Source organism: Mauremys reevesii, linkage group 2 (genome assembly GCF_016161935.1).
Source record: "Mauremys reevesii isolate NIE-2019 linkage group 2, ASM1616193v1, whole genome shotgun sequence".
NCBI lineage: Eukaryota > Metazoa > Chordata > Testudines > Geoemydidae > Mauremys > Mauremys reevesii.
Window position 1 is genome coordinate 263,746,170 of NC_052624.1, and position 14,396 is coordinate 263,760,565.

General features: G+C 39.1%; 1 protein-coding gene across 5 annotated transcripts in view; it reads left to right on the top strand.

The window, feature by feature from the left end:
- DEPTOR (DEP domain containing MTOR interacting protein) overlaps positions 1-14,143 on the top strand; it is a 133,023-nt gene extending 118,880 nt beyond the window's left edge. For 2 of the 5 annotated variants that reach the window (XM_039521557.1, XM_039521556.1), the window contains exon 10: positions 12,094-14,141. In XM_039521557.1, coding sequence (XP_039377491.1) covers positions 12,094-12,222 — 129 coding nt within the window. In that variant the 3' untranslated portion in view covers positions 12,223-14,141. Of the gene's footprint in view, positions 1-12,093 lie in introns of all 5 variants that reach the window. The other 3 variants (XM_039521559.1, XM_039521558.1, XM_039521555.1) reach the window with 2 other exon arrangements.
- The last annotated feature ends 253 nt before the right edge of the window (positions 14,144-14,396 follow it).

Here is a 14,396-nt window from a genome sequence, read left to right on the forward strand (position 1 = left end):
TTCGATGATTACGAAATCTTCACCCAACTGCAGGCAGATGTCTTTGAGTGCATAGTCATCATGAAGAAGGCAGGAGTTGGTGGGGAGACACTGCATCTGCTTTGGTGGACTTTGGACTTCTCTCTGAATTATTGGATGTAAAATTAGTTTTAAAACATTTAGCCAGCTTTGCATGGCACTTTCTATTTGGTCTGTGGGCCTTGCTAAAGCTAGCATGGGGGCCAGGCTAAATGTCAAAGGAGTATTATTCTCAGTATTCAGGATCTGAAATGTTAGCCCATAAAGTTATAAGGGTGAAATTTACCCCTATTCAGAGGACTAAGACAAGACCTATGGAACCACAAAATATGGCTCAACGGGCACTTAAGTGGGACATAGTTTTTGTCTGTTTAAGATCTCCCGACCCCTAGTCCTGTGCGTGAACTACAGGAGAGATGTTAGTCATGTTGCTAACCTCACAGTTGGAAGATACTCAGATACTATGATAATGAGGGTAGTATAAGAACCTACAGAACAGAATGAGTTTGCTTTGTGCATAAGTCTGAATTTCACTATAATATCATGTTTGCAATTGTACTTAAACATATGGGACCTGAATTCAATGGAGTTGCACCTGCCTACGCCAGATCTGAAGCTGACCCATAAAGACGATGTAAAAGAATACTGTGTTGTTGATAACAGAGTGCTTTTTTTTTAAAGACAGTAGTATAACAGAGAGCTTTATAGGTCCATAAAAGAAATCAGCCTACTTTCCTTATAAGAACTGAAATATTCCAAAAATATGAATTCTTCATGATGTGCCAGATTTTGTGTCTGAGTTTACGACTGTGTAAAATGACATCAGAATTTAACCCAGTGTTTATGTGTCTGCTTTCTAAAACATCACTTGGAAACAATGAACATACTATACTTGTGTCTATACGTTACCATCTTTTGATATCAGCTGCAAACACGTTTCAGAAAGTTATCTGCTAGCTCTTAGTTAGGGTTGTTCTATTTTAAACCAACTCACACTTTTAAAATAAAATGTAGGTTTAAAATATATTTGTGAACAAGGAGGGAATTTTATGACATTATAGCTCAGATATCCACACACCCAGGATTTGTGTATTTGCTTTTCTTTATTGTTTCTGAGCCATTACAGCTATATCCATTCAGACAGAGATAAAGCAATCTTGGTTTCAGCTGCCATGTAAAACAGTGCTGTGCTTGTGTTTTGATACAACTTCTAAATTCCAGAATGGTCTACAACCCAGTAAATGGTGAGATTTAGTGCCAGACAGAGCAGCTGTGACCTTACACACACGAGCTTTTTCTAGCTACTGCAGATCACTCCTAGACAACAGAGACTGCTTGAATAATGGGGCCACATTTTAAAAATTGTCCCATGACTGGATTTCAACAATCTCAGGAAGGTTGAACATTAAATAAGAATATTAAGGGTGGATGTTGTTTAATAAATAGTGAATTGGGGCCCAGTCCTTCAAGACGCTGAATATTTTTAACTCTCACTGCAGTCAGCACTTTGGCACCAATTAGGATTAGCACCTTATAGAACAGTTTAGTTAATGTCTTGAACTCTTTAGATTTATTTTCTCCATAATTGTGTCATTGTTAGCATTGTGTATATTGTAGTTACTTGGCTTAAATGTTTACAAAGCATATAGGGGTTCTGATCGGCTTGACCTACTTAATAGAACCCTTCATCACAATTCTTATTGTGTTTTGTTGTTGTTGTTCAAGACCCAAGCTGTCATCCTTGAACAATATTGATGAATAATTAGGAAAAGATGTTGGGTTAAAGCTGTGGCTCCATTTAGCTAGTCATACCCAATCAGAAACAATTGCACTTTTGTTTGTGAAAACAAGGCGAGCAGCTGTTTGGCTTAGAAATGCTGAATGCCACTTATGCGCATTACAGGCTCGATTCTGCTCCTGACTGCCTTTAAATCCCATCAATTTTGGAGACTTTGATACACTTCAAAGCAGGGCCCCCCTGAGGAATCAATCCCTATGTGCAGAATTAGAGTTTGAGCCAGGCACTGAGTCCCCTCTACTCACAGAGAGTTTAGTGGAAGTTCAGGGCACTCAGCACCTTGTAATGTCAGATCCTTTTTATACACTCGGCAACCTGCAGTGTCAAATTTAGTCCCCATTGATTTTTTTAAATAAATGATTGTAGTGTTATTAACGCCAGGTTCACGATGCATAGTTTTGCTTTTAGTAACTAGTTTATATGTAGACATACAGGGGAAAAGCACAAAAATGCCAAAGCAAACATAAAAAGGAGGTGTTCCCAACCTAAGGCATGTTCTTCTTCTGTTATTGATGCAGTACTTCACCCAGACTTTTCTTTCTCTTTTCATTTAACACACTTATAGAGTGTCTATCATAGGCCTTACAGTGTGATATACAATAAATAATAATAGTCCTTAAAGCCAAGTATACAATTAGTGAGTTGTTGAGGAAGCTTTCTCAATGCACCTGAATCTACTTTACCTCCTGGTGTTTCATGCTGGGACTTTTGCTGACCATGCTGTTTCAATCATTCTAAGCTACAAAGTGGGTTTTCATCTGTACACTGATTCTGCATTAGTCTTCCAGGGCAGTAGTGCCCTGTCTTCCCTTATTCCACATATCTGTTTTTGGAAGACTCCCATTCTAGACTCTTACACTCTGATTCTCCAAGTACTCACACATGCTTAACTTTATGCATGTGAGTAACCCTGTTGACTTCTGTGTGATTACTTAGATGTATAATATTAAACATGCGCAAAAGTATTGTAGGCTCCCGGGCTTAGTGAATATTATTACTACTTTCTAACAATGTGCTTTGAGGATTGAAGCTGGTTGTCCTCTTCTTGGTGTGCAACTTTCTAAATTGCACTCCTGTTACAAAACACTTGACAAAACACCAACAAATTAATTGGCACAACGCCCCCTATTGGGTAGGTCAGTCCCTTTTATAGGTGGTAAGAATTGGACACACAGGAGCTCAGTGACTTTCACAGGGTCACAGAAGCTGTCCATTGCAAAGTGGAAAACAGAATTCAGATCACCTAACCCCAGGCCTTTCTGTGCTTTATTTGTAATTATTTGATTTAAGTGACTTTTAAGTAACTTTATTCATGGGATTTACAAAAGTGTTGGCTTAACTCCACTCCAGTGAAATCAATGGTCAAAGTCCCATTGCCTCCACTTGGAGTCTAGGTAAGCCGATGCTCAGTGCTTTTGAAGGTGTGACCTTATTTTAGTTACTTTATTATGTTGCTGCTTCAGTTACTAATTTTGTCCCTCAGTCATAGAGACCTCTGGGTTTGGAGCACCATAAAAATTAAATTGTTAGCTTTTACAATGCAATCACTTGCTTTATTCTAAACAATCCTGTGGAAAAATGTCAACTTTCACATTTTTATTTGGCTTAACCCACAGTCCTTATTACAAAAACACCCCCCCCCCCCCGGTTATTCTAAACTCCAGTGAGAATTTTGCCTGAGTAAAGACTGAAGATTAGAGTGCATAGGAATTGTAATGTGGACACATCTGTTATTCCATAAATGAAGTTATTTTTCTTTACTGGAAATTGCCCCGCATTTTCTAATAAGCATTTTCTGGGAACACTGTTATGACATTAAGCAAGCTTAAAGCTTCAATAGAGAATGAAAGAGAACTGCAGTTCTCTGGAGAGCTAATCCTGTGTTTTATGCAAGAACTGGATCCTTGCCTACTCCCACACCACCCACTCTACAGCCAATTACACATTTGCTAGGGATATTTACAGAGCAGAACACACAGCTGTAGTTGATTCTGTTTTATTGCAGTAAACTCGGATACGTTGAAAAGGATGTTGCTCATATTTAAACCCTTGGATCATGTACAGTAGTAGTCAAAATGCGATGTTCCAGCCCTCATTGTACTAATACAACAGGGATTTCATGAAGCACGTTTGAGGGATCCAAAATGCTAAGTTGCCAGGTGGCTTTTAGGACCTCTGATTTTACCTCCCCTCTTCCAATACGACAATGTAAAGATTAAGAGGGTGGAAGCAGGCCACCCCAGAACTGTTTGTGTTTCCCTTTATTTGGAGGGGGCAAACATACATCTTTCCTTGGATCTTCTCTGACAGTATCTCAGTCCAGAGTACTTGTGAATACTTGTTAGTCTATAAGGTGCCACAGGACTCTTTGCTGCTTTTACAGATCCAGACTAACACGCCTACCCCTCTGATACTTGTGAATACAGTTATTTGTTCAACAGAGGATGAATTATTTCAGGAACTTTGTTATGAGTTGGACAACTGAGGGTATGAACATTTTCACTTACAAGATTCTGTACATTAGATTCTGTACATTATGCTTCTTACAAGGCAAAATAGTAAACAAACAAAAAGGGTGCCCTTTACTGCTCCTCTATGACATTTAATGATTACCTTAAATTGGATGGGGAGTATTTTTTAAAAATCTTCTTAAAATTTTGGATTAAAACTTGATTTCCATCCTTTCCTTGGAGGACCCTGACAAGTTCTTTGGAGGGTCTGAATCTCACAGCAGGAAGCTGGAATGAGCTGAGGTTCTCTCTGGCCTCAAATAAGCAGCAAGCGGATACCAAGTTTGACAGTAGAGTTACAAACTCAGAGTTACAAACACCAGAGTTATGAACTGACCAGTCAACCACACACCTCACTTGGACCCAGAACTACACAATCGGGCAGCAGCAGAGACAGACAAACAAACAAAAAGGCAAATCCAGCACAGTACTGTGTTAAAGACAAACTACTAAAAAAAAAAAAAGAAAAGTAAGTCAATGTTCAATTGTCAACTTTTGAAAGAACAAAAGAACCATAATGTTTTGTTCAGAGTTGCAAACATTTCAGAGTTGGGAACAATCTTCATTCCGGAGGTGTTCGTAACTCTGAGGTTCTACTGTACAAATGTTTCTTTAAATTTTTACCAGCTGAATATCCCCTTCCTCTCAGATAAAAGCTGAGAGACCTGCAGTTCAGGTTTCATCCTCATGTGATGTCACCATCCAAGTCTTCCAAATATCTTGCCTAAATCCTGCAGCAAAAAGTGAGAAATCAGGACCTGATATTTTTAACATAAAAGTAAACAAAAAAATTATAGCACTGTTATACATAACAAGGGACAATACATGGTGATAAGTTTTTTCATGCGCTTTGCAGTTCATCTTCAAGATTTTAACACCTACAGATAACAAGCTGTGCTCTTGTTTAAAGTGTCTAGGATCTGTGTATAGCCTGGGGATGAAATCCTTGCCCTATTCAAGTCAATATGAGTTTTGCTACTGACATCAGTGGAGCCAGAATTTCACCCCTGGTATTTTCATTTTTTTAAAGTGGTGACATATGACAGCAGAATAAGGCCTAATTCTGAACTGGTTAGTGGTTTTTTTCACTTTGCTAACATGTAAATCGGAAAAGGTTTGACACCCATCACTGCCACATCTACTTTATTTTTTAAATGATATGTGCAGTTGTGGTACCAATCCATCCACAGCAAGATTCTGGTTCATGAATTAAACATAAGCTATTAGTATTTGTTATTTGTATTATCATAGTGCCTACAAGTCCAGCATTGGACCAGAAGTCTTAGGTTTGCCAGTCCTCCAGGATTGTCCTGTAGTCTCCAGGAATTAAAGGATTATATCATGTGATGAAACCTCCAGGAATATGCCTACCCAAAATTGGCAACCCTAACCAGGATCCCACTGTGCTAGGTGCTGTAGAAACCTAGAACAAAAAGGAAGTCTCTGTCCCAAAGAACTTACAAAATCATAGTTCCATTTTCTCCTTCAGCAGAAACAAGTTCAGATGGCTTGGGTGGTTTCAGGGGATACTTCTGTCTCTAGCGTTGGGTGCTAACATATTTGGAAGGAGTTTGGATAACTGAAAATACCTGGACTCTATCCAGCACTATATCCAGCTATTTTCAGAAATTATCAATTGATGAAGTATCCCCTGAAACCCAATAATCCGTTTGAACTTGGTTTTGCTCTTGAAGAAAACTGAATCATACTTGTGGCAACTTCATGAACTAGAAATTTGCTGTTAATTGGGTGGTACCACAACTGCACAGATAATAAGTATGGGTGAAATCCTGGCACTGTTGAAGTCAGTAATGACTTCACTGGGCCCAGGATTCATACTGTATCATTACATAAAAAAGGGAAGAAGGAGAATCTGGGGAACTACAGACCAGTCAGCCTCACTCATTCCCTGGAAAAATCATGGAGCAGGTCCTCAAGGAATCCATTTTGAGGCACTTGGAGGAGGAAGGTGATCAGGAACAGTCAACATGGATTCACCAAGGGCAAGTCATGCCTGACCAACCTGATTGCCTTCTATGATGTGATACCTGGCTCTGTGGATATGGGTAAAGCAAAGCTTTTGATACGGTCTCCCACAGTATTCTTTCCAGCAAGTTAAAAAGGTATGGATTGGATGAATGGACTAGAAGGTGGATAGAAAGCTGTCTAGATCGTCAGGCTCAACAGGTAGTGATCAACAGCTCATTGTCTAGTTGACAACCAGTATCAAGCGGAGTGCCTCAGGGGTCGGTTCTGGGGCTGGTTTTGTTCAGCAAGTTCATGGATGACACTAAGCTGGGGGGAGAGGTAGATACACTGGACGGTAGGGATAGGGTCCAGAGTGACCTAGACAAATTGGAGGATTGGGCTAAAAGAAAACTGATGAGGTTCAACAAGGACAAGTGCAGAGTCCTGCACTTAGGACGGAAGAATCCCATGCATTGCTACAGGCTAGGGACCAACTGGCTAAGCGGCAGTTCTTCAGAAAAGGACCTGGGGATTACAATGGATGAGAAGCTGGATATGAGTCAACAGTGTGCCATTGTTGCCAAGAAGGCTAACGGTATATTGGGATGCATTAGTAGGAGAATTGCCAGCAGATCGAGGGAGGTGATTATTCCGTTCTATTCGGCACTGGCAAGGCCACTTCTGGAGTATTGCATCCAGTTTTCGGCCCCCCACTGCAGAAAGGATGTGGATAAATTGGAGGGTCCAGCGAAGAGCAACGGAAATGATGAGGGGGATGGGGCACATGACTTACGAGAAGAGGCTGAGGAAACTGGACTTATTTAGTCTGCAGAAGAGAAGAGTGAGAAGAGATAGCAGCCTTCAACTATCTGAAGGGGGCTTCCAAAGAGGATGAAGCTCAACTGTTCTCAGTGGTGGCAGATGACAGAACAAGAAGCAATGGTCTCAAGTTGCCGGGGGAGGGGGTCTAGGTTGGATATTAGGAAAAACTATTCCACTAGGAGGGTGGTGATGCACTGGAATGGGTTACCTAGGAAGGTGGTGGAATCTCCATCCTTAGAGGTTTTAAGGCCTGGCTTGACAAAACCCTGGCTGGGATGATTTAGTTGGTGTTGGTCCTGCTTTGAGCAGGGGGTTGGACTAGATGACCTCCTGAGGTCTCTTTCAACCCTAATCTTCTATGATTCTGTGATAAATATGTTTTTTAAAATAAAAAGTGATCTGCTATTTTGTATCTGTTAAAACTGCACTTTTGGTACGGTATGGAGTATTGCATCCAGTTTTCATCCCTGATTTAACGCTCTTTACTTCAGTGACCTCACTAATATTTGCATTCGGGCATCTATAAAATGAAGTGCTTCTTTGGGACTGTTCCAGTGAAATTTTGCAATATTCACTTATGCCAAGTGTTGCTGCAGGAATTCCTGGTATTTTATTATCTTTCAGGACTTTCTCTCAAACTTAAAGCATTGTGCATACTAAAATCAAAGAAACACTGTTATGAACAGTTTTGTAAAGGGAAGGAAGGCTAATGTTAATTGTAAAATCAATATGAGAATGTTATTTTAAGAACTAAATATTTATTCGTAAATGGTATTCATACAATATTAGTGAATACTCAGATTATCAGTAGGCAGATGGCCAGTAAGAATGACTATTATTTATTTAATAGTTTTTAAAAGTTCTGGGTGAAATCCTAACCCCCAAGCAGTCTCCAATCCAAACTAAAATTTCAGCGTCTCCTTCTGAGATCTCCATGTGGCGGTCTAGCCATCAGTTCAAGCTAAACTCATGGCTAAAACAGAGCTCTTAGTCTTCCCCCCAAGCCCTCCCCACTACCTCCCTTGCTGCCCCTCACACTTGGGAGAAACTCCCCTTAAAACCTTCCAAGCTACCTCATTAACCTTCTTCAGAACCTTCCTTAAAACTCTTCTTTGCCATCATGCCTACAAAGCACTTGATAATGGTTAGGTTTGCTGAGACCACAGCCTGTCATGCTGACCAATGTTGTCTCACTGTTTCTTTGTGCTCTTCCATTTGTCTGTCTGTATCCCTCTGGTGTCTCTTGCGTTATACGTGTAACCTCTCTGGGGCAGGGTCTTTTTGTTCTATGTACAGTGCCTAGCACAATGGGGGCCTGTTATATAACTAGCATCCCAGGTGCTGTGGTAATACTGTAATTAATAGTAACAACAGAACTCAATGGCAAAACTCCCATTGACTACAATGAGGTCAGGATTTCACAGTAAAATTTTTGACTCAGCCTGCTCATTGTGCACACAGCTATTCTGTGGAACCATGTTGTTCCTGCCACTGTTACTCTCATGTCATCCTTGCCTGCACTGTTTCCTCTCTTATGCTGTTATACTAGGGTTGCCAACCCTCCAGGATTGGCCTGGGGTCTCCAGGAATTAAAGATTAATTTTTAATTAAAGATTATTAGGGCTGTCGATTAATCACAGTTAACTCATGCGATTAAATCAAAACAATTAATTGCAATTAATTTTTTTATTGTGATTAATCGCACAGTTAAACAATAGAATACTAATTGAAATTTATTAAATATTTTAGATGTTTTTCTACATTTTCAAATATATCGATTTAACTTACAACACAGAATACAAAGTGTACAGTGCTCACTTTATATTATTTTTATTACAAATATTTGCACGGTAAAAATGATAAACAAAAGAAATAGTATTTTTCAATTCGCCTCATACAAGTACTATAGTGCAATCTCTTTATCATGAAAGTGCAACTTAAATATATAGGGGGGTTTGTTTACATGACTGCACTCAAAACCAAAACAATGTAAAACTTTAGAGCCTACAAGTCCAATTCAACCTCAACTAGCTTGCCATGCACTAACTGTCCTGTGAACTCTGTTGACACACACTAGCAGTTAGTTAGTGCACTTTGATCTACTCTGATTTGAAATGGGACTAGATTAAAGCACACTAACAAACTGTTAGTGCATGTCATCAGGGTCCGCAGGGACAGTCAGTACTTGGCAGGCTAGTGCAAAGTAGATTGCCATAAACTAAATGTTTGTGTAGACCACTTTAACTATGTGGTTCTGTGCTGTACTATGCTGGTATAGTTAAAGTAGCACAACTCCCCGATATGGATGCAGTTATACCAGTATAAATGTACTTATACCAGTTATAGCTTATTCCCATATGGGAAAGGAAATAAACTATACTGGCATAAGGCACCTTTATATTGGTATAACTGCATGCACATTAGCAGTTGTACTGTTATTATTTTGGTTAAAATCGCATTCCTAACTGCCATAGTTATACTTGTGCAAGATCTTTATGTCCACCAGGCCTAATATGGCAAGTGAGAAATCTAGCAAGCAAGGTGCTAGCCCGTTCGTTAAGCCCCTTGTCAGCAACTGTCATGCAATATTTCAGCCAACAGTTCAGAAATTGAACAACAATACTTTTTAGAAACTGGATGACAGCAGAATAATAGCTCCCTTGTTGCAAAATGTTTCAGTTCCCCCCAGGAGCTTTCCCTCCTCCCCTTTGTTTAATAAAAAATGAAGGCAGTGGTCTTGTCCATGCTGTGACTTCTTGACAAAGCACATACCCTCTAGGCATTTTATCATCAAAACTCTAATAGAATCATCATCCCACTTTGCTGACTGTCCAGGCTACCAGCAAGGCTGAATCCCAGGAGTCCCCACCCTGGAATGCACTGAAGAGATTGTGTGGGGTGAGATAGGGAGAGAGACCTAGCTGGCCGTTAGAGACATCTGCTGCTGTTCCTGTAACGGCACGATTTGAGAGCTTTTTAACAAATGGCCTTGACTCAGCCATAATTTTTCTTAAACCTGACATGACAAAACAATCGCCCCAATAATACTTTGGTTTTTTATAGAACCTTTCAGTGAATAATATAAAAATACTTACAAACATGAATGAAGCTTCACAACTGCCCCATGAGTTGCCCATTTTGCTGAAAGGGACATTGAGGCATGGAAGTTAAGAACCTTGGCTAAAGCCACAAAGAATCAGTGGCAGAAACAGTAATATAAACTAGGTACTTTATTTCCCAGTTCTCTGTTCTAACCATTATATCATATTGCCTCCCTAAACCACAACAGATTAGAATAGAAACATCTTTCACAGTTAAAAGTGGGTTTAAGGTGCACTCATTATCAGTTATGAATAAAGTAAATTCATGACAAAAGTATCCTTTTTATGAAACATTTCTGTGACAATTATTTTATTTGCAGTAAAAACAAAAAAGTAATGCCATACCTTTAAAAAACATCGATACAAAAACTACAAACATTGTAACTTTATAGAATACTTTGATTAGACTCAGAGGGGGCTGAATTTCACTGGGGAATGAATAACTGTCTTTTTCTTCCAATCCACAGTTCTGGCCTTTTTAGCATGAATGGCATGGCCTCCCCCTTTCTGCGTGATTCTAACTTTTTAAAGTGCTAAATACATCAGGTCACATATTTTGCATTCAAACATTGTTTGTCAGAAAGTGGCCATTTGTCATTGAAAATTTTCATTTCATTTGATTAAAAAATAAATAAATTTGAAACTGACAGTGTTTCACTTCCTAAAATTGGTCAGTTTTTTGATGAAAAGCTGAAAAATATTTTCAGGAAATTGAGAAAAAAATAAGTTTTTCTAAAAAATGTCCTGCAAAAAAAAAAAAAAAGAAGAAGAATAACTGGCACTTTCTGACTAACTCTAGTGCTAAGTGACTTTAACTCCCATTCATTATAGTCACTTAGCATCTCACAGAATTGGACTCTTCAGGTGAAATCCTTGCCATTGACTTCAGTGGGATTAGGATTTCACTTTTAGGCCCTGATTCTATGCCATTAGGCAAATACGTATGCATGTGTTTAATTTGACTACTATTAGTGCTATTGATTTCAACGGCACTAATCAGGGCTTTAGACTGTAGATTGTTTGGGTTCAGAGTCTTATTGTCCTATAGATTTGTAAAGCACCATGTGAATCATGGTAGTATATGAAAAATTTAATGATACAGTGGGAGTAGTTAAAAATTCCAAAGTTTGGAAAGATCCTGCTGTTTCCAGTGATATTCCTGACATCTGTAATTGGAAATTAACCTTTAAGTGGTGGAATCCTTCAAAGCTATAGAACTCTTATGTGTGCCAAATGTAGCTCTTATCTGTTTTCATACCAAAAAAAAATATTCCTACAGACAAAAAGGCCCAGGGAGGGAGAAGCATTAAGCATTACATCTTATCATTCTGGTTTGCTTTGGCTGGTTCTGGTCAGGTTCAGTTTCCAACACCATAGTCTCTAAATGTCTGAGTCTCCATAATTATCAGAATTGAGCTGATTCCTGCTATCCTCTGTTATTTCTTCATTAACTCTCTAGTGTAGAGCCTGATCTAATGCCCACAGAAGTCAATGGAAAGACTCAATGAGCTTTGGATCAGGTTCTTAGGTACTTAGCATCTGGTTGAATAGTCAATCAGGAACCTGCCTCAGTACCTATCCTTTTTTGTCTTTTCAGACATAAGAAGCAAGTGGGTTAAACAGGGAATTAGCCCCTTGCATATTGGCGTATTTGAACTCTTTCAGTGAAGTATTATTATTTTATTTTTCATTTATTTATTTATTAGTTATTTATTGGCAGGGTATCAGCAGATGTGAAAAAATGTATGAATTTTAGTTCCACTGGAGAAATGAACTGATTGAGTAGAATACGGTGTCAGTATTGCAGCATCTGCTACCACAAAGAGAAGCCTAAGTCCACCGCCATTGTAATACATCCCTTCTCTTTTCTCTGTAGGTCTGTCAGTTTGTGGTTTCTGTGAATGGACTCAATGTTCTCCATGTGGACTACAGGACCGTGAGCAATCTCATTCTGACTGGCCCTCGAACTATTGTCATGGAAGTGATGGAGGAATTAGACTCCTGAGAAGGAAATTTCCTCACTGGAAGCTGTGAATAGAAATAGAACCAATGCAATGCCAAACAACACAAGGGGGCGAAACCTTGCCTTGTCTAACTAGATTATTCTGCCTTTCAGGTGCTTTCCCCTTCAGTTTAACAATAGTAGCTGTGATTCATATGCTAAGAAGTGAACAGTATATAGCAGCATGTTATCATTTAAGACCCGATCCTGCAAACTGTTCTGCTGAAGACAAGGACCAGGGCTTTAGTTGTCAATCCAGCTGTATCTGTTGGGATGGTATCCTACTTAAAAGGCTGCACGTAACTTCCCTTGCCGTTCAACCCTGTGATCACAATACTTGAAAAGAGGAATGTCTGGTAAGGACTTTCCATATGGTTGGCATGGCATATGAATGTCAGCGTACTCCCCTCCATGTAATTTAGGCGTGTCCAAAGTACATCCCCAGGAGAGCGGCTGCCTGCTACTGCTCCCTCTCTGTAATCATAGAGCAAAGAGAAAGGTGATCAACTTCACGTTTATTGTCAGTGAATCAAACAAGTAGCAGACAACATTGCAATTCCTAGAGATGAAAAAGTGTGCGCCTTTCTGTGGAATCCACTGAATTACCAGAGATAGGTAGTCCTATAAAAACCTGCAGCAATTGTTCTATGAAGGAAAATACAAGAGCACACAAATGTTATGGATGTGTGCATTCATTTTTCATTTTGAACATACGGCCTTTGAAAACCAGACCTCTTATCTAGGTGTCTAAGTACAGATTTAGGAGCCCAAGTTTGAAAATTTTGGTCTATATAACTTCTGTCTAAACTACATGTGGCTCTTAGTTTCCTGGTAACGAGTCGATGTGGTTCTTTTCACAAAGTTTGGATATCCCTGATATCAGAAGAATGATAATATTTTAAAACGCTGAAGTCAGAGAATCACAATGTTAACATTAGCATTGAAATATTTAGTAGCTCGGATATGGTACAGTACACTTCAAATTGAAGCAATGTACTTCAATGTGTCTTTGATTATCAGCATTTTCAAACCATTAAATGCTTGAAAACTACAGATGTCACATAATTTACATCTGATGCAATTATTAATAACACATTATATTTAACTGACTCTTCCTCATTTTAAAGCCGAGCAGGAATTTTTGTTGATGAACTTGTGAAAAAATATTTTTAAAATGTATATTTGAATGATATACTTTACTGAATCTAAATTGCTTCTCAACTCTGTGATATCTGGAGTGCCATAGGTCTCTCAAACTGAGATTAATTGAATGTATACAATCTTGTTCACAAAACATAAATATGTATATCTTTAGATTGTAGGCATTCTGGTACTGTTCAGTTTATATGCAGTAATACTTTTTAAATTAAAAAAAAATTGAATGCTTGACCGTCAGTGCAAGAATACCCAAAAGCATTAACTACCTATTTTTGGTATTTTTTCCTACTAAGAGTGTTGACTATGTTTATATTAAGGAATTGGCCTCATCGCACATTCTTCTTGCAATATGGTTTTCACTCACTCAGATATTTGCACAGGCTTGATCAAAGGAATAATAAGACTTTGAGATTATATGAGTTTGCAACATCATAAGTGAAATTGTATGTTTGCTTATTTTCTAAGCACATCAAAAAGACTGTATTTTATGACTGACACAATCAAAATTCCTCATAATTCCTTCATGTTTACCAGTGCAAGAAGATCTTAAATGCAGCTGAGAATACTATCCCTACACTAACCCTGTATAAAAGCCTTGTGTTTGGGGGATTCTTTTAACATGTCACTTTCTATCACAGTTGCTTACACCTTATACTAACATGGCTGAATAATGCTTGTACACATCTAGCGCCTTCATCAGACCTCACTAATGTACTGCTAGTTCTCCGAGTGCTTGCTCATGTGTATTCCACAGTAGGTGTGTGTGCTCATAGGAGGAGCGCTGCTGTGACCCCTGGAGTGGCGCCTCTATAGCACGCTGTAAGGGGAGCTGCGTGCTCCCCCACCCCCCTAGTTCCTTCTTGCTGCCAGTGACGGTGCATTGGAACTACCTGCTCCAGCTTTGCTGCAGCTCATTCCAGAACTCGTTTAGTCGTTAGTAGTACCTGTGTTAGTTAGTCCAAGAAAAGTTTCAGTTTAGTCAGTTAGTTAGTATTTAGGCCAGGTCATGCCCCGGGCCC